General features: G+C 47.4%; 1 protein-coding gene across 22 annotated transcripts in view; it reads right to left on the reverse strand.

The window, feature by feature from the left end:
- Nucleotides 1-383: 383 nt before the first annotated feature.
- KANSL1 (KAT8 regulatory NSL complex subunit 1) overlaps nt 384-24,641 on the reverse strand; it is a 150,303-nt gene continuing 126,045 nt past the window's right edge. For 5 of the 22 annotated variants that reach the window (XM_083471618.1, XM_083471599.1, XM_083471600.1 and 2 more), the window contains 11 exons: nt 22,982-23,097; nt 21,232-21,427; nt 19,573-19,738; nt 15,809-15,994; nt 13,457-13,618; nt 12,912-13,066; nt 9,037-9,161; nt 8,738-8,795; nt 6,341-6,453; nt 3,667-3,913; nt 384-2,529 (listed from right to left, as the gene is read on the reverse strand). In XM_083471618.1, coding sequence (XP_083327744.1) covers nt 2,302-2,529; nt 3,667-3,913; nt 6,341-6,453; nt 8,738-8,795; nt 9,037-9,161; nt 12,912-13,066; nt 13,457-13,618; nt 15,809-15,994; nt 19,573-19,738; nt 21,232-21,427; nt 22,982-23,097 — 1,752 coding nt within the window. In that variant the 3' untranslated portion in view covers nt 384-2,301. Of the gene's footprint in view, nt 2,530-3,666; nt 3,914-6,340; nt 6,454-8,737; nt 8,796-9,036; nt 9,165-12,911; nt 13,067-13,456; nt 13,619-15,808; nt 15,995-19,572; nt 19,739-21,231; nt 21,428-22,981; nt 23,098-24,641 lie in introns of all 22 variants that reach the window. The other 17 variants (XM_083471613.1, XM_083471615.1, XM_083471609.1 and 14 more) reach the window with 6 other exon arrangements.

Here is a 24,641-nt window from a genome sequence, read left to right on the forward strand (position 1 = left end):
ACTCATCCTCTCTATAGCACTATAGGCATGGCAAGACCTTTTTGTATTGAGGGCTGTATTCACCCTTGGGTAACTCTCCAGGAATCATGCGGCAGTAATGAGCATCACAAAAAAAGCTGCTTGCATCCTAACCAGGCTGCTGGACTAGGCAGAAAGGTACCCACCTCAGCACCATAGCTACCACCATTTATTATATTCTGGGAGAAAGCCTGTCTTTGAAAATGCTAGTTTCAAAAAAGAAATTTTAAAAATGATTTAAAAGTTTATTCTTAAAGCCATTGCTTGCTTTTATTCCTTGATAATTTCAATCGATACCTCTGCATCCTCACTAATAATAGCACTCATCCAACTGTTATTTCCCAAAGAAGAGATTTAGCACACAGTTTTCTTAACTTTTTAATTTTTTTAATCTTTTTTTTTTTTATAAGCACACATTTGTGCTTTGGCCAACAGAATCAAGACATTAAACAAAGATCAGCTTCTCTGAAGAAAAGCGTTTCTATATAACAAGGACATTACACAGCTTGAAGCAGGAAAAGAAATATTTACAAAATACAAGGTGGTTTTTTTTCTGGATTTTTCCTTTATAACGCTAAGAGGGTTATTCAGAATTTTCAACCTTATAAATAGAAAAGCACTTAATGCAGAGGGATATGGTAGCATTGGGTTTTTCCTCTTCTTAAAAAGAAATTAACTAGAACAGAACCAAAAACATTAGGTAATGTTGAAAATTGTGAAAAAACCCCAACCATTAAGCAGTTTAGCTACTATTTCGTTACGATTACAAAATGAGAAAAAATGTATTTTTTTCCTTTTTTGGTGATGTGATTAATACAGAAGACAGGCGCAATGCTAACAACAGGACAGGGACCAACAGCCACACCGCTAGGGGTCAGAAAAACATTACAGATGGATCGGTGTGCAGAATCTGGGAGCCACTGGGGATGTGATGTGAACGGCCTCTTTAAATTAAAAAACAAAACAAAGTGATTTTTAAAATTTTCAAACCTGTTGAGCTTGTCAATAGCCAGCCCAAGAAGTTATGAGAAAGAGGAAAGAAAACTTGACAGAGAAGTTTACTTTTGAACTAAGGGGTGTGTGGAAGTGGAGTTAAGCAGTAGTGGTGAAAAACAAAGTCCTATCTTTCTCCAGAAAAAAAAAAGTTGAAAACAATTTAGATACTCAAACATAGCTTAAAATATAAGATGTAATCTCAAGCAATGCATAGACCATATATTTCTATATAGGGTGGGGGAAAACAATGAATTTTACGACACTTGCTAAAATATGGCTTGTGAATCTGGGGTGGCAAGTTCCTGAATCCTGCTGACATCCCTCTCAGTATTTTAAGGCTTAACACTACTGTATTGCAACTGAGCAGCAGAAGAAACACAACCTACTGCAACTTTCAGACTAATGGGCAAAGTGCAAAATTAAAAAGGGAATACTGAAGAGAATGATACCCCCCCCCCAAAAAAAATTCTAGATGGGCTGACAGCCTTCCCCCTGCTCCTAACTTGCTACTTGGGGAGGGATTAAGCAGCACAGTATGAGCTGAATAAAACTGATTAAAAAAATAAAATCACATCCAGGTACTGATAGGAAATTGCCTTTTCTTGTACAAATCTTTTAACATGGAGAGATGGTCTGAAAAGCAGCAACAAACAGCAGAATGGATTAATAAATGTAACACAGGGTGAAGGAACTGGAGGGGAAGAGCTTCTTCTTCTAGCCCACAAGGTGGGAAGCCATCTCTTTTGGGTGCAGCTTCAGGGAGAGTTTGCATTGCAAGTGCATTCTAGTGCCACTGCGGCCCAAGAGCAGAAACAGATAGTGAGGGAAGTTGTACTCAGAAGACGTCACTTTTCACCACTAATTTCACTCCACTAAAATCCTGGGGGAGGGGCACAGTGATGGTGGTAAGGTGAGGAGAACAGACACCGAACAGAAGAAAAAGAAAAAAGGAGAAAGAAAGAAAAGCCTTTCACCAGAGAACCAATTCCAGGGGTCACTTGGCCAGCTTCACCCTCCTGTTTGTGGAGTGTACACCTAAAGCATGGGAAAAGGGAGACAAGTTTGCTCTCCTCATTAGACCACACAGCACTGGATAAAAGGTGTGCGTGACAAGGAAACATGGAAAGAAAGAAAGAAAAATAAAACAGTTTCTAAACTCCTTAAATTCACTAAAAACTGTGAAAATTCCCGGCAGGATGTTTGAATATCAAACGCAGATTTCAGAAGCTTTAATGCCAAGAGTTAGTTTGGTGGATTGCTTTTTGCTCTCATCTTCCTGTCCATCTCTTATCTGTGGGTCGGCCGCTGAACTGTGGCCACGGCCCCTGGATTCCGGCTCTTGAGGCAAGCGAGGGTGGGCGAGGTGGGAGCTCCGTCTGTTTCCCGGGAAGGCTTGCTGCCGGAGGTGCGCCGTGTGGACCGTGAGGCCCGGTCGTGCGGATCCAACTGGTCCTCGCACTCTGTCTTGGGGTTGTAGGACAGTGGGAAGTGGCGTCGTTCCCAGGGCTGTACAGTCTGAAAACCAACCAAGACTGGTCAGGGGGGTTTCAACATTGATCTGCACACCCTTTAGAATACATCAAACCATTATCTCTGTAGCTAAGTCCCAGACACACAGTTCACTACAGAAATCTGTACGGCAATATTAATTGAGGCGTTTCTGAGAAACATGTTGCCTGGTTGGGAACTGAACGGGAGTTGGGACAGTTAGAACCAACACTGAATTGGGACCTTGATAGAGTCGTTGCCTTGTCCAAATTTTTATTGGAAATCTCCAGGAGGTATCCCCCAACTTCCCTGGGCAATGTATAATTCTATTCCCATACACAAATCTTCCCAATATTTAACCTAAATCCTCCATCCCTGAATCTTCAGGCACTGACAGCAACCTGCTCTTCTTCCAAGAAACGTGCAACAACATCCTTGCAACCTTCTCAAAGGATGGGAGTTAAGTGTCTTGACTGAGGCACCCCTCGCCAACACCTGGAACCAGACCACTTCCTATACATCTTTCCTAAATTGTTTTTATCTAGCAGGATAGCTGTATTCCACACTGCTGTGCTCCACTCCACCAGGCTTCAGTTATGCCCACTACATCTCATATGCTCTTGTCTGCAACTAAGCACTCCTATCTCCTCCTGGCCCATCTTGGTTCAGAAGTGTCTGGTAGACCCTTCTGGTACCCTGAAGATGTTCTACCATTATTCCCCATTGGCCATATTAGCTGGGGCTGAGAGCTGTTGTCCAAAACATGTGGTAACCCTGGCTGGGGAAGGTTGTTCCATTATCAGCATAAACAAGGGATGGAAGCTGTGGCCCTCCAGAGATTGGCCAAGCTGGCTGATGCGAAAGAGAGTTAAGTCTAACACCAGAAGGCCCCTGGCACAGACTGATAGCAGGTCCACTGAGATATTGCGTCCAGTGCTTTTGTTAAGACAGTTTTTGCACACAGATGGACTGGGGAAGGGGGCCCTGCTTTCTGTCCAGAAAGTAAAACCCCACTTTAACTACAGGTGCCCTGGAAACCCGTTATTGGAGGGCGGGGAAGAGAGATTGCCTTCTTCACAGTAGACATTACTTGTCTGTCAACACAACTAATTAATATTACCACCTGGAATGCTAAGCAAAGCCACAAAGAAACCCACCACCCACCTGTTCATCAAGGCCAGATTCCGGTGTGGAACATCGTGTGTCCTCACTGGACAGATGCCGCATGGAGTCCCGGGACAGAGGGGTGTGGGGACCAGAGAACATGTCTGGGCTGATGGGGCTGCGTGGCGAGTGGGTGTGGGAGACATCAGAATGCGCGTAGCAGTTGCCAACATCGGGTGATGCTGGTTGCGGGGTCGAGGGGTTCCCCAGCTGCGGCGTTGTCCGTCCATCTGTGGATCTGTAAGACCTGGAATGACGACAATGCATTTCTTTTCCCCCCTCTGCTTTAAAAAAGGAAGGTGCCAGCATCACATGTTGAAAGCCACGCGTTCCCAATGGCTTACATTCGAAAGGCCACCAGAACCCACCCAATAGTATGCCCTCCCACCTCACTCAATCCAGATTAGTTTCAAGCAGAGCACAGCTGCAGTGTTGGGAAAGGGCCAGGAGAGCAGGTGGATGAAGACAAGCCCCTTCTTCTCCAAGTCTGACATGTCCTTCCTCAACTGCTGCCACCTCTCTCATACCCTGACAGATCCCTGCCTTCACCCTCAGGTCTCCAACTCCCTCAAAGGGCTCTGCCCTTTCTCCCCTGCTGTCCCATCGGAACAGCCTTCAAATCCCTCCTACAACCCGCTGCCTCTGGCACAATTCCTTCGTCTTCAGGTTCTCCTCCAGAAGTGAGGCACCTGCAGTTGGGGAGTCTAATGAGGCCCTTTGGTCTGCTGGGCTGTTTGTGCCAAGCCACACAGATCTGTCCGTCATCCGGTGTCAGGTACAGGGACAGGTTTGGTGCTGCAGCTTCAAACGCAGCACCAAATGCAAGCCGCGACGGAGCAATCCCTTGGGAGACGCAGGTTAAATGCAGCACTGTTTGAATTTGGTACTTTTCGCTACTGTGCTGCTTCCAAAAGCAGTGCAACAGAAACGCACCAAATCCAAAAGAAAAAGTTTCCGATTCTTCCTTTGCAGTTGTGGCTTAAATTCAAGTTGTGGCTGTACAAGGATCAGGAGCTAAACAAATTCCCAATTCAAACAGTCTTGTCTACCTGGAGCAAGAGTCCCGCAGAAGATTGACACCTTCCAGCTCTGGCGAGATCCATTTCCTCACCCCTGCCCTACTGTGCCCAAACCCAAGCTAATTTAACTGTAATGAAACACCTGTCCTGTCTGTCCCCCGTCTAGCCATGCTGCAGTCTGACTCCCTCATCTTTCTACTGTATTCCTTGTGTTGAAGTCCACATTGTAACCTCCTGCACACGTCTACTTTGTTAAATGCCACAAGCCATGCATGCCTGTAAAAGTGCAAAACTCGCAGAACTGTTGTGCCGCCAATCCCAGGCAAATAATGTTAGTTGCCAGTGCCTGTTAATAACCTAGGTGCCATGTTCTAGGCCAGGAAAGAGGAGGTTGTGACCTTCCAAATATTGTTGGATCCAAACTCCCATCAGCCCCAGTCAGGATGGTCCATTAAATGGTCTGGGATGATGGGAGCTGGAGTCTTAAAAACCTCTAAAGGGCTGCAGGTTCCTCAACCAGGCTCTGAATGAACCACAGTTCCTGAAGGCAGCCCCTCTTTCTAGCCTCAGACCATTGGTGCCTTATATCTTCTTCCCACAAGCAAATACCAGAACATCGCCACACTCAAGACAGACACCGCCTGTGTGGCAATACAGAGGAACACTGAAAGTAAGTTGCCCACCACCACGGCATTTGGGCTTGTAGAATCACAGAACTGCAGAGTTGGAAGGGAGGGTCATCTGGTCCAACCCCCTAAAGAGCTAAACTCTGCAAATTCACAATGAAAAGAATAAGCCATGTACTCAAAACCTTACAGGGTGATTACTGGAACCAAGTTATGTAGAGGGGTAGTTCAGATTTTGCTTCCAAATTGTGGTTTGTAATTAGGTGCCCAAGCCTAGGGCTCAGGCACTCTGTCCTTCCTTTTGGGTGTGGCAGTTCCCCTTCTCATTTCCTCGTTTGAGACAAACCATAGGTTTGTTTTGTTCAAATGGGCAAGATACAGTTAAGCATTCTTCTGCAAACAAGGACTGGTTATCAGGATCAAACCCTGGTTTCCAAAGCAAGTTGCGGTTCAAATGGAGTGGTAAACAATGGCCAGTATCCAATCAGGGTAGGAGTGACCTGCACACAACCCAGAGGTTGCACTCACAACTGAGCCACCTCAGAGTGTTTCAGCCCCTGTCCTGTTTCCTTCCTGTCTGCTGGCTAGCATTGTGGGTGTTGTCTTTGACCTGTCAAGTTCTAAAAAGCCTTTGAGTGGTGCTGGCATTCTCCTTTACTGGAGGCTGGCCAACTCTGAGCATCTGCTGGAACCCAGAATCACAGAATCAAAGAGTTGGAAGGGACCCTGAGGGTTGTCTAGTCCAACCCCTCAGAATGCAGGAATCTCAACTGAAGCATCCATGAGAGATGGTCATCCAGCCTCTGCTCAGAAACCTCCAAGGAAGGAGAACCCACCAGCTTCCAAGGCAGTCTGCTCCACTGTCAGAACAGCTCTTACTTTCAGAAAGTTCTTCCTGGTGTTTCGATCTCAGATTCTAGGCTGCAGAGAAGGAGAAAACAAGCTTGCTCCATCCTCCCCCATGACAGCCTTTTAGATATTTGGAGGTATTTCTAGGCACTGTGGTGCTGAAACAGCAGCTAGCCTTACCTGCTGCCCCGCCGCTGAGGCGGCACAGTTGTGCTCCAAAGCCACCTTGCCCGTTCTGACTCCTCACACTTGGCGTGGAGAGTGGCAAAGGCTGAGTCAGACAGATCCTCTATCTGGAAGAGAAATCATGTGAGGTTAGCACTGAGATAGTCTCCAAAGCCTCTCTGGTTTCAATGAAGGAGGCTGTACAAAACACCACCTGGCACACCATAAAGGTGTCCAGGCACAGCAGCTGTTCTCTGCTCTTCCACCCTTAATTTTCTATCCATGAGCAGCTGGAAGGGACAATTCAGACAATCCCACTAGTTTCGGTGAGCACACATTTGAGGCAAGAGAAGTTGGGCGAGGGCTCATTTGTTCCAATTCAAAACTCACTTTGCCCATGCAACAAGCCCCAGAGTTTGATCAGGAAACAGTCATACACAGCAAGACACCATTTTAGGAGGTGATGAGCTTTGCTGCAGCAGAAAGACCCTCCTCCAGTTCTGAAAACTGATTTAGGTCTCTCAGGTGTGCTTTTTATCCGTATCCTGGCAGTGAGAGGCTGGAACGGCCTTCTTGCAATGAACATCAGTATTCTACCTGGGACGGTACTTATATAGGGCAAGGAGCACAGTAAGTTTTAATTTATTTAATTTGGAATGAAAGAGTGAATGAATGATACCCCCCCTCTACTCAGTTATTCCACATACCAAACCCAAACTTCAGAAAGCTGCTGTTTTCAATTGTCAGACAACTTTTGGAAATGAAACAAAATTTTGATCCAAAGGTGGTCAGATTCCATATATGAAATGTCTTTACAACATACGTCCTTGTTCGCTTATGTTGCAGGGAACAGGGGGTGGAGAGAAGTCTGCAGCTGGAGTCCAGAACATTTAAAATGTTTTGGGCTCCAATATTTCTCTGCGCCTGGATGCTCTCCCCTTCCCTGGTATTTGGTGCCTTCCCATTTTTCTCTTTTTAAATATTGTATTGCGTTAATTCATTTGGATTGTTGGTTTTTATTTTGGCAAAGAGCAGAATGCAGTGGCGAAATCAGAGAATAAATGAGGGGGCAATTTTTATTTTTTTGCCGCAGACAAAAGGTATGTCCTCACTGCATGAATATTCTCAAACATTTCTTCATCAGGAAGAGAAACCTGGGAGGCATTGGGCTTTATCTTGTTCCTTCCCTATAACAGGAGTTAAGATTTTCCCTCATCTTCTCCAGGAATCAGACTGTACATGCAAGGAACTTGGAAGACAAGAGGCTGAGTTCCTAAAGTAACTGACAACCACAAAATGCCATCACATGGTTTTTAAAAACCAGCTGCTATTCAGTAAAGAAAGCCTGCATGATACAGGCCTCACATGAGTAGACCTAGAAGAGGTCAGATATCCTGAAGAATGTTCAGTTTCTTAGGATGAGGTTAAATATGCGCCACCTGGGGGCAAAATCCCGCACGTGGGTAACTTTCCAACCATAAAACGATCACGCCATCTGCCAAACACAGTGTCATTGCATTAAGCAATGAATGCCTAAGCTGAAGGCTAAGAGAGCTGCGCTGCCTGTTCAGTTCCTTCCAGACTCTACAAAGGCATATTAAATAAATCACACTGTAGGTTTTGTGGCTACATAAAAAGCCACTTCAAGGATGGCAGTCGAAGATTAAGGCAAGGCTGCTTTCTCCTTGCAAGAAGGAATTGTTTGCCAACCCGCCAGTATTCACTGCATGCAGCATTGTTTTCATTCTGCTGCAGTTCATCTTTCGAAACAGTTACTTGTCTCGCTCTCTGCTGTGGTGAAATTTATGTAGTTTATTACGTACGTTACACTGTCATTATGTTACTCCACCCCGTTCATTTCAGTGCAAAGAACACAAGGCAAACCAGGGGGGTGGGGAGGCAAGGCAAGTCAGACTAAACTGGCGGCTATGTAATTGGACTTTACCTAGTACTTCCGCCGAAAAAGCACCAGCCACCACAGAGGAGGTACAACTTGGCCTTATGTTCATATCAATGCAGCGAATGTCTAAGGCAGGTGCTCCCCCTTGCAGTGGATATTCGAAACTGAGAGACACACCGGTACTGAGCCGCCCAAGAAGAGAGCTCTGACTTAGGAGGAGCACTGTGTGCATTATGTGCTCGCTTTACGCCAGAAAGTCACCCACAGGGCGGGTTTTGCCATGCTCCTTTGGTGGAAACTGCTTACACGGAATGTGGCCCTGGGCACAGAAGCTCCAGAGGGGCCTATTTATTTTATTACTTTATTTTGGTTAATCTATAACCAGTCTTTCATTAAAACCAATCCTAGAGTGGAATACAATAGGAAAATATGTAACACATAATGAAATATTGTAGGGGTGGGGAGGGAGAATCAACTGCACAGAGGCCAACGAGGAGAACCATTTGGATTACCTCTTCGTTGTCTTCATCGGGGTTCACCTTCAGGCCACCGATATCCACCACGCGCCAGCTGCAACACAGGTCAGCAGAGAAGTCAGTCAACCGGAGAATGGGTGGCCATCCTCAATACTCTGGGCACTTTGTACAGCCAGGCAAGAAATATGGGGCTTTTGGGGACCACCGTCAATGTCCCTCCCTTTCTCACGATGGGGAAAACCTAACTTTTGCACACTTGTGTCCTTGTGGGTCTAGGGCCCTCCCCTCCTGTGACCTGGAGGAGAGCAAGGGGGAAACGGCGTCCCTGCGCATACCTCGGCGTGAGGATTTCTTTGTACTGCAGTTTCTCTACGCGGGTCGTCGCAGCCACAGACATAGGGATGACAATGTTGTTAATATCGAAAGAGCTTTCGCCTCTCCTTCTCCGCGGCTGCTGCTGCTGCAAAACACAAAAAGAAAAATGCTCAGGGAAGGGGGAAGAGGAGGAGGAGGAGGAGGAGGAGGAAGCACTTCCAAGAGCAGGGAGCTGCACGAAGCAAGTAAGGTGAGGCCCCCTTTTCGGTGTTAACTCTGCCTAGTGATGGCGCAAGGCCAGGTGGCTGCCCAAAGAGATGGAGTCTTGTCCCTCACCAAAAACACTCCAGGGTGGTTTGTTTTGTGCCACCAACCTTCAAACCAAGCCCCAGAGGCCATTTCCCTGTCAAGCTCATTCTATGGAGACTGTGCATCTTCTCATTTCCTTATTTAGTATACCTTCATCCAGGGAATTTGGGCTGCTGCCTTTAGATACCCACACACTCAAGTCTTCTCCACAATGGAGAATTATGTTGCCACTTGTGCGTTTCTCTCTCCCCAACTCAAGTTCAGGCGCCCATGCTTGTGAATCTGTTTTACCCAACTGCAAGGATCCTAGGATCAATTGGTTTAAATATTCAAGGCGGGGGGGAATGAGAGGTCATTAAGAGTCAGCAACCCTGGAAAGCTCAGAGCTCCTGATTCCTGCCTTTTCTCACCCCAGTGTATGTCACCCTGTGAGGCAATAGCACAGCTGCCATCGCCGCCAGCCCAAGAAATTCACAGCCACAAAATGACCCACAAGGAAGGGCATTTGGTTGGAATACATTGGAATTCCTTGCATGTGCAGAAAGCATTAACAGCCCTGCAGTGATTTCTGAAAGCTGACCGACTAAGGCAGCAGAGTGGCGCCTTACTACACTTGGAAGAGCGAGCATGTAGCAGAAGGAAGGTGGGTGGAGGAGGGAGTAGTTGCTGTACCTCTCAACTACCTCTCAAGCAAAGACAATCCCATGGGAAGGATTACCTGGGCCTACTGTTGTTAAGTGTTAACACAGAGAGAATTATTACACCCTTTCCAATATCTAGAATTCTTTTTGCCTGTCTCATAGCAGTGTGCACAGGACATTATCAAAGTTCTGGGGGTGTTTGAGAATAAATTCTGCCAGCAGAAGGCATGGGGAATCTTTGGCTCTCCAACTCCCAAGGCCAAGACTATCAGTCATGTTAGCTGCCTGAAGCAAGAGACCAAGAACATCTGAACTGGTTCCCCATCCATGACTCGAGAGAGAGAGGGATAATTGATTTGGGGGAGGGAAGCCTTTTTGGCCTTTCTGAACTTTCTGATTGGGTACCTGCCAGGCACAGGGCCACGCCCATTTCAGTCTTTCTCAACGACTAAAGCGCAGAGATGCAACCAAGCCTGAACACCGTGCGCTTCTAAAAATGCCTACCCTCCTCCAAGCACAAGTCGCCCTCTCCTTGAATCCCAACATTTGTGAATGTTCTCCGACACGTCTTCCTGAATATCCATAGCAACAAAGGGCTTTTTAGGTATTCAGCACATCTCACCCTCGCCAGTTTTATGCATTATCTTAGCAGCACATGCCTTGCACACCTGGGGGTGCCGCTTCTTCCCTGAGACGCCACTGCGAGCTTCAAAAAACATTTTCCGTGCACTAATGTGTGCTTTAAAAAAAAAAAGCAAGAAAAAATATCTTTTTTTACAGCAAAGGCATATAGGGAGGCATTCCTGGCAGCTTCCCCACAGCTCCCACTCTTCCCTAGCTTCATTCCTAAACAGCTTTCCAAAGTACTGGCATGGCTTGCTGTGTGTACCCCCTTTGCACTTCAGCTGTTTTTCAGGGGGGTTGACCAGGATTCCAAGACCCCACCACCACCGCCCCACGCGCAGAATTTCAAGGCCTGTTCTATTGCCGCTGGGTTATTTTATCCTCTTCACTTAAGAGCTGAGAATCTACAGCTTTTCCTCCTTCCCTGTCCCTAAAGACACGGGGCAGACCGCAGTCTGTTCGGATCTTATCTCAGAATCGCAACAATCCAAGGAGTGGTTATCTTGCCCAAAAGCCATCTAGAAAAAGGGTCATGGCTATACCAGGAAACTAGAACCCAAGTCTTTGTAGGTTTTTTTTTTTTAAAAAAAACCTTCCACATTTGTACCCAAGCCCTTGCGGTGGGACAGATTATAGACAAGCAAAACCAAACAAAAACAAATAGCTGCCGCAATTTACCATCGTCTCAATGCTCTCCTTCCCACCCTCAGTGTGAAAAAAGGTGGATGAAACCTGAATACAAACATCTACTGTTGTTAAAACTACCCTTTAATCACAAGATGATTGAGGCGAGGTGATTAGTTGGGAGGGGTGCTGCTGCATAATCTAGGGTATTTAACTGGCCTCATTATAGCCCTGTAATGTAGGAGAATAGGATTGTTACACACAGAGAAATCCTGGCACTGATTGGCTTAAGCCAAAGTCACTGGATGTACATCAGTGGGCCCCTCTGTTATTTAGGCACCTGAAAGGTCCAATGAAGTATGAAGTAGTAAGAGCCAATCAGGGAGGAGGTACAAACTTCTCAATGGGTTCAGTAGTCTCCCTCTTGTATCTCTTTTTAATCCCCTCTCCTCATTTTTTTTAAGGGGTGGTATAAAATCCCAAATAGCATGATCATGTGGCAACATGTGAAATGGAAGACTCTGCTCTTCTTACTGAATGAGTTAGAATGAACAAATTTATTTAATACCTCTGGCTTATTTAGATTTTTACATCTTGGCCTTCCTCGAGGGCCCTGTTTTTAGTACTGGATTTGGTTTTTTTTAACAGTTCAACAGATACTGAGGTTTCCTTGCATGAAGTTCTTCTGCTCTTAGTCCAACAGGATCAACTTTCCATTCTCCTGTGCGGCTGCCTCAAGGCACAAGCACCTCCCTCGTGGATAGAGTAGCAACGGCACACCCAAAAACCCTTTGAAAAGGGGGCGCCCTCCCCTCATTCGTGAGCCCAAGCCTCACCAGTCTTAGAACCCCACCCCCTTTGCTAAAGTGCCTTCCATCGTCTGCTGCAGACTCAACACCATTTCTTGAACACAGCCTATGTCTATTCTGTCGCACTTATCAACTTCACTCCGGAAACTGATGCCTGAGCAACCAGACTGACTTGGCCCAACAGCTGGCCCCAGGCTCCAAAAGCTAAGTGGGAGACTGAACCTCAGGCCTACCCCTCGTAAGAGTAAGGAGTTCAAGCAGGGAGAACCACAAAACCCACCTTTCGTGTGAAAACTCTGGCACAAAAGCTTAGCTCCCATGCCATACAAGCAGGGAATGTGTCCGTCCCTCTCTATGAAGATGTTGCTGAACTACAACATCTTGATCACTGACCGTGTTGGCTGGGTCTGATGGGAGTTGGGAGTCTAGTAGCACTGGGAGGGACACTCATTTCCCAACCCCTGGGGCCCTGCTGCAGCTCAGCCAGAAAGCCAGCTCAAGAAATTGCAACTGAAACAGCACATACTACTTCCCTGTTTACCCTGACTCAGGCTTCCCTCCCCTTCCTTTGTCGATTCCTCTCTGTCAAATTCAGCTGGAAGGTCATTTGGGGCAGGCACCTCTCCTCTTACACCAGGCATAGGCAGACTCGGCCCTCCAGATGTTTGGGGACTACAACTCCCATCATCCCTGACCACTGGTCCTGTTAGCTGGGGGGGGGGTGATGGGAGTTGTAGTCCCAAAACATCAGGAGGGCCGAGTTTGCCTATGCCTGTCTTACACTCTGCAAAGTGCATTGCTTAGTAAAGGGGCAAGTATCACAATGATGACCACAAGGCTTTGCTTTAATGCACTATGATGGGGGACGGACTCCTGGGAGGTACTTACAGATGCACTGGAGGCTCCCAGCGAGCTCGTGCTGGCAGAAGGGATGGAGTTTTCCGAGGAGGTGGACAGCTGCCGCACAATGGGGCTGTGGGCCACGGAGGCCATGTTGCTGGAGAGGTAGCTCGGGCCTCCGATATCTGCATGGTGCTTCAATACTGTGCGGGAAGGAAGCACAAAGAGAGGAGGAGGAGGAGAGGAGGAGGTGAATCAAACAGTGCCTATTATCATCACCATCATTGCAAAGCTTTGCAGCAACCTGTAATCAAGCAATCCGTACCAAAAGGAACCAGAGAGCACACTAGAGAGAAAAAGAGAAGAAACTCATTGGGCAGGACTTACTTCCCTGAAGGAGGAAGTTTTAATGACTTCCTCCTTTTTTAAAAAAAAAAAGTGCACAAGAAGACAGACTGCAGCATCTGACACTATGTGCCCCCTTTAATTCCCCAGAAGCAGCAAGCACCCTTCTCCGAAGCTGGAGGGGAGGACGAGAACAGGAATGCGAAACCCAAGCTCTCCCCGGAAAGACCTGGCTGTGGCCAGCCTACCTTCGCTTCTCTCGGAGGAGCTGTCCCGCAATCGCTTTTTCTCATGAACTGGAGTCAGGATAAGCGAGCGCTCTGGCGCTCTCTCGGCCTTGGGGGCAGCCCTTAGATCGCCTAAGGGCTGCCTGTGTGCCTTGTCTGGCTCGGTTTTGTGATGCGAGCAAGCTGAGGAGTGGAACAGAAAGAGAGCCATGAAAACGCCCTGCTTTCACCTCTCTCTCCTGGCCCGCAGGGCGCAGCCGACACACACACACAAAAAGAGGCGGGCGGGTGCCCTGCTGCACAGCTCCAGACAAGACCCCAGGAGCTCACACCAAGCCAGCAGCTGAGTGACGACCCAAACAGGTCTATTCTTTCCCCGTGATGCAGCCTAGTTCGTCTTGCGGGCACAGTGCAAACGCAGCTGCACTGCTCATAGCTGCCTGTCTCGACCCGTTCAAGGGAAGGAAGAGAGGCAGGGTGCTTCTCAGCCAGCGTGTTCGGTGTGGCTGCAGTGCTGGAGGGGCAGGAGGGTGGGTGGGCAGAGGGGAAGGTGAGCATCCACTGAAAGAAAAGGAGATTTGCAAGCCTAGCTACACAGTGCAGACCAATGTCCTTAGACACAGCCAAGCCTTACAATGGCTTTGAAAGGCCCAGCAGCTTCCATTCTTGAGAGCTCATTTGTGGCCCACATTTTTGGAACTGTTTACTAACAGATGCAGGAGAACTTGAGGCCCTCCCATTTGTCGCAGGACTCCAGCACCCGCCACCCCCAGCCAGCACGGCTTATGGGCCGGGATGATGGGAGTCAGGAGTCCAGCATCATTCGGATTCCATCCCCAGGTCTACCAGATGTATTCGTTAGTGGGTCTGAAAAGGCAGTCGCCGTTGGCATTGCATGACCATAGCAAAACATTCTGGCAAATCAAGAACAGGGCTGTGCATCCTCCTTGATTTTAAGCAATGACCTACCTTTTCAACAGAATCCCCTCTGCACAACGCTCCCGGGGCTCAGACGGGATCCTCCAAACAAAAAGGGTGGAAGGGATATGCACACACTCTGTCCTGGTACACTCAGGGGCATGCAGCCATGACTTAATCATCATTGTGGCATATGAAAGATCAAGGGTGTGTGTAAGCATGTGCAAAGTGACTTTCCCATTGGCCAACCATGACCAGCACACCCAGACTCCAGCACACATGTGGGGTTCGGGCAAAGGTTGTTCCAGGTCAGGCAGCTCAAGACCAGGCACACCCTCAAAGACCTGCTCTGCTCCTCGTAGAACATAGGCTCTGTCTGCTGAAGGGATCCAATGCTTCCTATTGCCATTTAAAAGGAGCAGAATGAAGGCCTCTGCTTGAAAGCTGTGGCAAGTTAGACTATGCAAAGGATCAGATCAGGAATGAGGAACCTGCAACATTCCAAGTGCATCTGGACTACAACTCCCATCATCCCTGACTGCAAGTCAAACGAGCGAGAGCTAATGGGAGCTGGGAATCCAACACCTGGAGGGCCACAAATTCCCCACTCTTAGCGCAAGTGGAATAGCCATTTGGCTCAGAATGAAGGGAGGCCCTTGCATCTTTTGAGACGTGCCATTTCTTTCCAACCACCTTCCACTGTGCCATGTGGCTCTTCAAGAACTGCTGCATTTTTAATCTCTTCAGCACTTCATAAACTTGACCGTGGTTACCGTCTCAGCCACCCTGTCGTCTTCCTAGCAACCCACTGAGGTTAAACTCCCTGTTCCTTACTGAGGGCCAGGGGCTTCCACAGGGCCAGGCAAGGGAGCCCATAGCAGGCAATGGGACTGGAAACCAAACGGCAAAAGCTGAAAGCTTCTCTGCCCCACGGACTGCAACTCTATGCTTTGTTGTCCCATGGCCTTAGTGCTGACTGCACACCTGAAAAAGTCTTTTAAAGTGGGTATTTAATATTTAAAAATTGTATTCTGAAGTCTCTTCTCTACAGCTGTACTGCATTGCAAAATGCTTTGTCAACCTTAAAAAAAACACCCACATACTAAGGCTACACAGCCAGCTTATGTGAAACTGGACACATTGCTAGAGGCTGATTACTGAGAAAGAGAGATTTTTTTCGGGGGTCCTCTAATCTGGAAGCCCAGCCTAAATTCAGAGATTTGGGGAGCCTGCCTGCTGATTGTTTAGGGAAAGGGAAAGTAGTTTGCACATGCTCAAAGACCCTCCCTTGTTTTCTATTTCACACATTCCCGGGCTGTCCATGAAAACCAGTTCCAAGGCAGAGCCCTGGGTTCACACGAAGCCATGCATGCAGCTCCCTCTGCTGTGGGACACAAGCAGGACCCATTTGGGTAGTTCTTGCCAACGCACATCAATCAACAAGAGGACACTTACTGGCTGCAGCTAAGAAGGTGTTAACCAGCTTGTGGCGGTCCTTGCGCACGGAGTCAGGTAAACTGGTGGGAGGCATGGAGGGCCGATGCTTCAGCGTGAGCCTTTTGGGAGGCTTGATCTTCTCGCAGGGCTTGTTCTGCAGCTCGGATTTCAACATGCTCTGGAAATGCAAGCTCATTGGTACATCTGCGGGAGAAAACAAGAGGGGAAGGCATTGCTACATGCTTGCATGTAATAAAAGGTATCCTTGTTGAATGTCGAAGAGATCACAAATCACAGTCGTAGGTTAGGGAGGGACCCTGAGCATCATCTAGTCCAACCCCCTGCAATGCAGGCATCTCAACACGTGGTCCCCCATCCAATCTGAAACCATACCAGACCCTGCTTAGCTTTGCAAAAATGCTAGCGATTTTTTTATCACGGAAGCATCATCACGTACATTTGGTGGCTCACAGGAGACTGTAAAAAGAACTAGTAGTGCACATGGCTTCCAAAAAGTGGAACAGGTAACTTCATGCCATCTCAATGCTACCACCACTCCCTATAGAGATGACATTTCTGCCCTGGCCAGAGGCAGCTTGAAATTCCTTCAAATAAGAGAACACCAGACTGCTCAAAAGAAAACCACGAACATGTTAATGGAGAAGAGCAGGGGTAAACAGGATCATGGGTGTCTCACTGGCTGTGTCAGGAAGGGGCGCATGCTGCCTCAATCTAAATACGGCCCCAATTTAAAGCTTCTGTGTGTTCCATGGATGCCAAAAATGATCCCTTCCAAGTTCTGCACCAAGCAATCAAGATTAAGGGCGCTTGTAGAGTTCATGTGCAAAACCTATGCTGCTTCCAGCATACAGTGAGCCATGGGGAGTGCACATATGGAATATGAAGGGGAAAGCAAGCTGGGTATGGGAAATAGGCTACGGGGGAATAAGGCAGTGTCTGTAGCAGCCAGCTCCCTCCCTCTGTTTGCAGACAACCAGTATTGCCCCTGCACTTCCCAAAAGCCAGAAGTAAGCAAAAAAATAAATAAAGTTAAAAATCCAACAATCTGTACATCACACTTAATCACAGTCATCTCGAAGAGGTGTAATGAAACTAAAACAGTAACTTCATAATTCAATTAAAAAGGCCTGCTTGAAAAATAAAAAGGGCTGCTTCAGACACAACCAGATGCAGAACTTCAGCTCACTCGAAAATCAAAACATTGAAAGTAAAGTGGAAAAGTGACATTTCGCGATACAAGTTGGGGTTCAAGAACAAGAAGGGGAGTTTGCAGTGCCTGCTGAGCTACCAACTTCTACCTCTTAAGACGCTCACAAAGGGCTTGGTCCATATTAGACACTGATACCCCCCCCCTTTTATCTTCTGCATTATCTGCAGAAGGTATCTGACTGACGTGACCTGCAGCAGCCAGATTTATAACTGTGGCTTCACTCCAATGCTATGCCAACTATATTGGCTACCTTTCATATTTTCTGGGCCTAATTCAAGGTACCAGCTCATAATCTATACAGCCTGCATCAGCCTTCACAAACTCAGTGCTCTTCAAGAAAGATAGATAGATAGATAGATAGATAGATAGATAATACCAATCTCTTCAAATGTTTTGGTTCTTCAAGTGGGCTGTCGGATAAGGGATGCTGCACTGCTTTCATTTATGATTGAGTGTTTGCATATTTCATGTGATTTTATTGCTACATGTTTTTTGTTGCTGTGCTTGTAAGTTCTGGGCAAGAAACAAATGGCAAGAGTGTGTGTGTGTGTGTGTGTGTGTGTGTGTGTGTCTTCAAAACTTGCCCTACTTCTGGCTAGGAGGCAGAGCGCATGAGTAGTGGCTCTCAGAGCACAAGGAAGGCCTCTCTAGTCTCAAACTCCTCTATGATTTCCATCCCACAATCTGTTTCATATGGTAAGGAGCAACAGGAGCGCTAATCCAGACAATGAGATCACTCACCAGCTGATAGGGGCAATGATCTCAAATGCTTGAGACATGTGGCCATCTTACGGTGCCACTGAGTGATGCTCTATCCCTGTGTTGCTACTGCTTCAATCTGCTTGCACCCTGCAGATGTTGACGGACTCCAACTCACATCAGCCCCAGTCAGCATGGTCTAGAATGATGGGAGCTATAGTCCGAAAACATCTGCTGGCTACCCCTGCTCCTAAGTGAGTAGGAATGACTGCTGCAAGCTGAATTTACTTATTTTGGAAGGAGTTGTGTCATAAGACAGTTTTTCAACCCCTCTGACCCTTGATACAGGGAGCCTGATGGAGGACCCCTGTATATATTTGCATAGATACCATGAAATACAAAGAAAGGGAATTTCATAGATTGTAGTGTTGGAAGGGACCCTGAGGGTCATCCATTCCAACCCCCTGCAATGCAGGAATATGCAGTTGGCCCATTCAGGGATCAAACCTGCAATCTCAGTGTTACCAGCACCACACTGTAACCAACTGAGCTATCCAGGCTTTCCAAGTAGCACGCAGTCCCTCCTCAGGACCCAGCAGAGAAGGCTGAAGCAGAGGCTGCTAGTCTGGCACAGAGGTCAAGGGCAGAGGCTTAAGGGAGAAAGGCCAGTTGGGCAACGAGACAGCAGGTGAAGAAAGGGTGTGAGTTGGAGATATTAATAGAAAGACGCTTAGGTGCCAGGATGAAAGGGGGGGGGGAGAGCAAGTGTATCCATAACAAGCTGGCAATTACGGCTGTGTGCTGAGAAACAAGGGGAGGGGGCAAGATGCAAGCTGTTGGATATACAGGTATCCAAGGGTTTTGCACTGCGGGGGTGCAAGGATTTTATGAATAGGTACAAGCAAGCGCATTGCTGATTAAGTCAAGTAATTCTCTCTGATCTGCCAAGCCCAGCTGAAAACGCAACCGTCTAAGTTTACTCTTCCTCAAGCTCCCTGCTGCACTGCCAGCCAGCATCTGAATGCGCCAAAACGGCATCGTGACCTGCCGACAGAGGGAGAGAAAGGGAGAACAGACAAGTTCCTCTCTATCTAGCCAAGTGCTTCTGAGCAGCAGCAGCAGCAGCAGGTCTCCCCAGGGCCCGCAGAGGGCGCTCTCCTAGCAGTTTTCAAAGCCCTCATTAACATCCCCTCTCACCAAGGTTGTTATGATGTTATTACGTCATCTGGAAATTTCCAGTCGGATACCAATTCATCCAGACGAGGGCAGAACCTCTGACGAACCGACTCGTACGGTGGGGCGAGAGAGCCCAGCGGAGGGAAGAGGGAAACAAGACGCCTGCTTTGCCTAACTGTTCAAATGATACCTACGGCTGCTCCAGCAGAGCATGCATGCCATGCAGCAAAGAAGCCATCAGCAAACTAGGTCAGGAATGCCCGGAAATCGGTGCCAAAGCAGCTCAGCACCGCGGGAGAGCCAAAATCACAAATGCCATTCACTAGGCCTCTCCCATCCAAAAAAATAAAGGGGGGTTGTGCTCTGCAACCCAGGTGGGCTGCGTGCCTATCTGTTGGCTCAAAAGGACAGGCAAAAAACACACACACACACACAAACCCGTGACCCACTATCATCCATGGCACATCACAGCTTCCACTTTCAAGGGATCACAATACCAGGCAGCCAGCCAACCTCTTCTGAATATACAAAATGAATGCTTCTCTTGCAACCTGGATAGAGTTTCCCAAATTAAGCAGGAAGGAGGGTGAATTGGGGGGTAATCCCAATGTCGTCCTCTTTCCCCACTACCAACATTTAAATATGGCGCCCTTTTAACTGCACATGGCTTGCTTACCGTCTGGGAATGAAAGAACCGGGTGGATGCAGGAGTCCAGCTGGGAGAGGCGCTCCATCAAGGGGGCTTCGTACTGGATTTCCGGAGGCACCAAGCTCCGAGTGCCACAGAGGGCGCACAGGGGGTTCACGTCGCAGCTGCACCGCCCCATGCTGTTGCGATGGACCTGGGCACAAGACGGGGACGGTCGTTTTCATTTCATTTGTTATGCTTGTACCCCACCTGTCCTCCATTTGACACCCCCCACCCCCCGTTTCATCCGTGTGAGGTAGGCCAGCTAGTCGCTTCAAAGCCAAGCGGGGATTTGAACCCAGGTCTCTCGGGTCCTAGGCCAACGTTCTTAACCACTGTGCCACGCTGGCTATTGGAATGTTTTCAGACACAAGAGAGCCAAGCACCTGCTCATTTCCTGCTCAGCATACACCCTAGATTATCCCTTAAGAGATGGCAGGGCCTAATCCAATCTCATCAATTCTGGCAAACTAAATTCATCAATTTCATCTCCAGGCACACTTTGGGCTTAGGAGACTCTCAAACGTTAAGGCAGGGCATCCTGGACCGCTGCTCTTTGCCTCTGTGAAGGACACCGAAGCCAGTTTAACCTGTCTAGTGAGTGATTCTAATTAAAGAACCATTGTTATGCAAGAGTATAGGAGGCTGTGTGAGAGGCTGCAACTCCAGACTACTTCACCACCACCAATCCTTAACTGGGGCGGGAGGATTGCTTCTCCTAAATCTCCATGACAACATCATGGACCCATATTAACAACTTTTCAAAGGTTTAACCTTTTTATTTCTTGTGTTTGTTAAGAGTCCTTGAAAATACAGTACTTTCTCAAGGTAGCATTAGACCATCTGATCAAATCAGTTCACAACATGTAACAAAGCCTTATTAAAATAGCAATACAAGAATGAAAGCAGAAAATAAGAAAGTCCTGGTTTTTATGCTCTTGCAGAAAGCCACCTTCACTCATTTCCTAGCATCAGAGAGCGAATAAAGGCAGGCATGAAGCATGCAGTCTCTATCTGGAGAAACAGTGAAAATTAGAGGGGCCCCATAAAATCAGTATAGGTCAGGAAATATGGTTTCAATATAGCTCCTTGTCCCGCTTTGCTGTAATGAGCAAACATAGAAAGCAGCACATACACGTGAGATCTGTTTAAAGTAGCAGTATTTGCAGAGTTCTTAAAATTCAAGGTGGGGTGCTATTTTAAAAATAATCTGGATAAACTTGGTACTGAATTTTTATTTTATTTTTAGACATAGCCAAGGGAGCGGAAAGCCCCTCCTTGCCCATTTGACCAGTCATCAGGCCAAGACAGCAAAGGGCACTCTCTCCATTCCCATCCACCCACACCCTGCACCTAAGAAGGAAAAGCAATGAATGAGGAGGCCTTATCAGAGTCTCACTGCCACCACCAAGTTTGACAACCTTTGCTTTATCTGCACATCACAGAGGCCCGGAGCACATACTTTACAGCGAGATGGTTACCGATATCAAAATGCAACATGGGCAAATTCTCGCATGGATCCATCCTGCGTTCTTTTTTTGCTTCCTGCTGTCGTTCCTCTCCCCTGCCACTCCAAATCACCAAAACCAGATTCCCGCCACCAAGTGAAAGACAAGAGGCGACACACCCATCTTTTTCCACACTGACCTTTTTGGAGAGTGGCACCAGGCTGCTGGGTCGAACAAGCCGCCTCTTCTTGCAGCTGAGGACAGGGCGAGTGCGGGCTGCTACACAGGTTCCATCAGCCACTGAAGAAGCCACGTTTAGCCTCTGCTTTTTGCGCAACAACTCATCGGCGTCTGAGCTGTCTCCCTGAGCGTGCTCTGTCAAGCCTGGCTGTAGACTGCCAAAGAAGGGGAAAAAGCAGAGTGTTAGGTGTCTCTACCGCTTGACCACAACCCCGCTATGAGTGAAACGTTTCCAAATCCCTGTTGTTTTAAAACAGAAAGCAAATCCACGTAATGAGGAACTGAGACCCAGACTTTAATGTCCTAGGATAATATTCTGCTCTTGGCAAGCTAAGGTTCTCCAGCTCTGTCAGAAACGCAGGAAGGAGTCTCTTGCCAAGGCAGAGCACTGGGTCTCCTTAGCTCAACAATGTCCACCCCAACCTGGTGCCCGGCAGGTGGTACTGGGACTACAACTCCCACCAGCCCCAGTTAGCATGGCCACTAGTCAGGGTTTATGGGAATTGTAGTCCAAAAATAGCACCTGGCGAGCACAAGATTGATAAAGGCTGGCCTACTAGGGTATGTTGAATTTTTCAACTTTCAAATTCCCCCAATGAGGGGTGCTAAAAAGTTGTAACATGACTTGGGAATTCAAAATGTATTTTTGTTAAAACAATATAATTTAGTTTTGCTTTGTAGGTAAAATGTGTGTAAAACTGCACAGAAATCATTAAAAATGATTGCCAAGAACTTGCAGATATATTTGTTGTTGCTAACGACGACAACATAGCATTCTGTTTTCCAAAAGCAGTTTATGTGCTTCTTCATTGAGCATAGACTTACCAAGCTAAATGTTATCTGATCACAAAAAATAAAAGCAGATTTGAATTCCTCACACCCAGAAACATATTTGAAGACACTTCGCTGAATAAAATTTGCAAGAATTAAGTTTCACCCCCTAAAATGACACTCCCTGCTGGCCTTCACTGACAGGCAGCAGATCTTCAGCCATTTCACAGCTTTACCTGGAGATGCTGGAGCCTCAACAATGTGGGTTTTGCATGCAAAATATGCCCTCATATGCCCTCATAGCCATGACCCTTCCCTTTGCCTCTCCTCTCCCACCTGCCCTTCCTACCTTCAACCTCTTGCTCTTTCCTCTGCAGAAGCCCACACTTCTCTCGCACACCCCTGCTGTGCTCCTCTTTCCTGCTATAGCTTTGCCCCTCCTTGAGTCAAAGCTGTGCCTGGGGCAGCACTGTCCTCTTTCACAACAGAACCTTTCTCTCTCCCCCTCCCCAACTCCCTTCCATGCCAATCTTCCTCTCTAAGCCCTTAAGAATACCCTGGCTCCATTTGCTTGTCTCCAAAGTATTATACCTGGCCTGCATAGCATTTCTAAGAAAGGTATGAACTGGCACTGAACAAAAGCTGTAAACGTGGGCTGTGTTAATGTTTCTAGGAAAGGTACAGACTGGTGCTGGGAACAAATGCTATAAACTGTTCTATTTGGACTGTGCAACGTTTCTCGGAAAGGTATAAACCGGTGCGGAATAAATGCTATACACTTCAGGAAGATTTTGACTCACACACAAGCTGCAGTACATCAGGAGGCAAATTCATAACCGAGGATGCCCACTGAGGAGCATAAATGTTAGAGCATATATTATCATCTCAATTCTCCCCCTCCCTTTGGGGTTGGGGGATGCACTCTGCAAGAGCCTTACGTGTTAATAACTCCATTGACCGGTCTCGGCACTCCACAAGTTTTGGCAGGTAGGGACTCTGGGGTATTGCCAACGGATGAACAAAGGTTCTCTGACGAATGGGAGAGGCATGTGCCCTATGGGTAGAGAAGGAAGGGGGGGGGAGGAAATGTGTCAAAAGTTGTACAATTCCAAAATAGCCAACATATCGTTTTTCTCCTGGTTCTCTTGACATGCCATGGCAGCAAAAATCACCCAGAGTTATTTGGCATTTAGATTATTGTCTTTGCAACTTCTGCATTTCTGCCTCTTAAACAACACAGAACATAACAGGCTGGAACACGGGCTGGCGACTTCAAACCCCACTGACTCAGGGATGCCCAAGAAGAATTTCCTTCAACCTTTACAAATGCTCTTAAAAAGCGAAGGTTTTCTTTGGAACAAAAGGCAGCAAGGCAGGTTTGCCTGTTTTCAGTGTCTAGCTTTCTATTATTCATCATGTGATCAGTCGCTTTCTTACAGAAGGTGCCTTGCACAGCTGAGGGCATCTTAGAAGGTATCAATGCACACATCCCATGACATATCGCAACCCAGCCTGCAATTTCCTAGGAAAAAAATGTAACCCTCTTGAAGCTGATCCTGAGATTGCACATCTCAGCTTAGAAGTAAAAGTGTGTTACTTTTCCTTTTATTTTCACACATTTTAAAAGATTCTTACGTAGGTAACAAGCACAAAGAATTTAAACCAGAGCTGGGGAACTTCCCTCCAGATATTGCTGGACATCACCTCTGACATTTGGCTAGGCTGATGAAAGCAGGTCCAACACCATATAGAGGACCACTGGTTTAAATAAGGGTCAACAAGTCAACTCTGTATAAAGCAGCTCCTTCTCCCTTTATATAGCTGTATTGCAGGCAGTAGTCCTCCAATTACTGGTGTGTGTGTGTGTGTGTGTGTGTGTGTGTGTCAGGGGGGCCCTTAATGAAATCTACCCTCCCAACTTATAATTTTTAGCTGAAGCATGCCTCCCCCTTAGACTCCTAAAACAGCAGACTGCGGGGTTGGGGGTGGCCCCTATCACCCGGTAATGTGAACATGAGTTGCTAGCCAGGGATCTCAGAGGCATTTCAAGGGCCGGCCCACGTTTCTCCAGAGTGGAGAGCGGCACTGTCAGATTAAGAAAACTGTATATTACATCCAGCTCCACTGCCAAATACAGTCTGCAGTCTGCCCTGCATTTGTACTTAGCATTCTGTATTATTGTGCGAATGACAACCTGCATGTTAATGGCCTGCGATCAGAAGCACACAATTAGCAACACCCCTTTGCCAATCACTGCTGTCCGCTCTAAGGAAAGAGGTGGACGGTTACCATCCTACAAACTGCCTGGGCAAATGTAGCTGAGAGGTCCTATCATAGCACCTGCCACCTTTTCCCAGGCTAGGAAATAAAAAGCCACCTTGTACTGGAGCTGAAATGCGGGTATATAAAAAAATATTTTCATCTGCTCTGACTAGCAAGGCCTCTTTGTGGCCTCAAGCAGAGGCCTCTCCCAGCTCTGCTACCCCAAATGCCAGGGAATGAACCTGGGGCCTGTATGCATGCCAAGCACATGCTCTCCCCACTGGACTATGGGCCATGCCACACACACCAGAGTGCTCCCCCCCCCCACAATAAGTT

This window comes from Podarcis liolepis (genome assembly GCF_965112155.1).
Source record: "Podarcis liolepis genome assembly, chromosome: 13".
NCBI classification, from domain to species: Eukaryota; Metazoa; Chordata; class Lepidosauria; order Squamata; family Lacertidae; genus Podarcis; species Podarcis liolepis.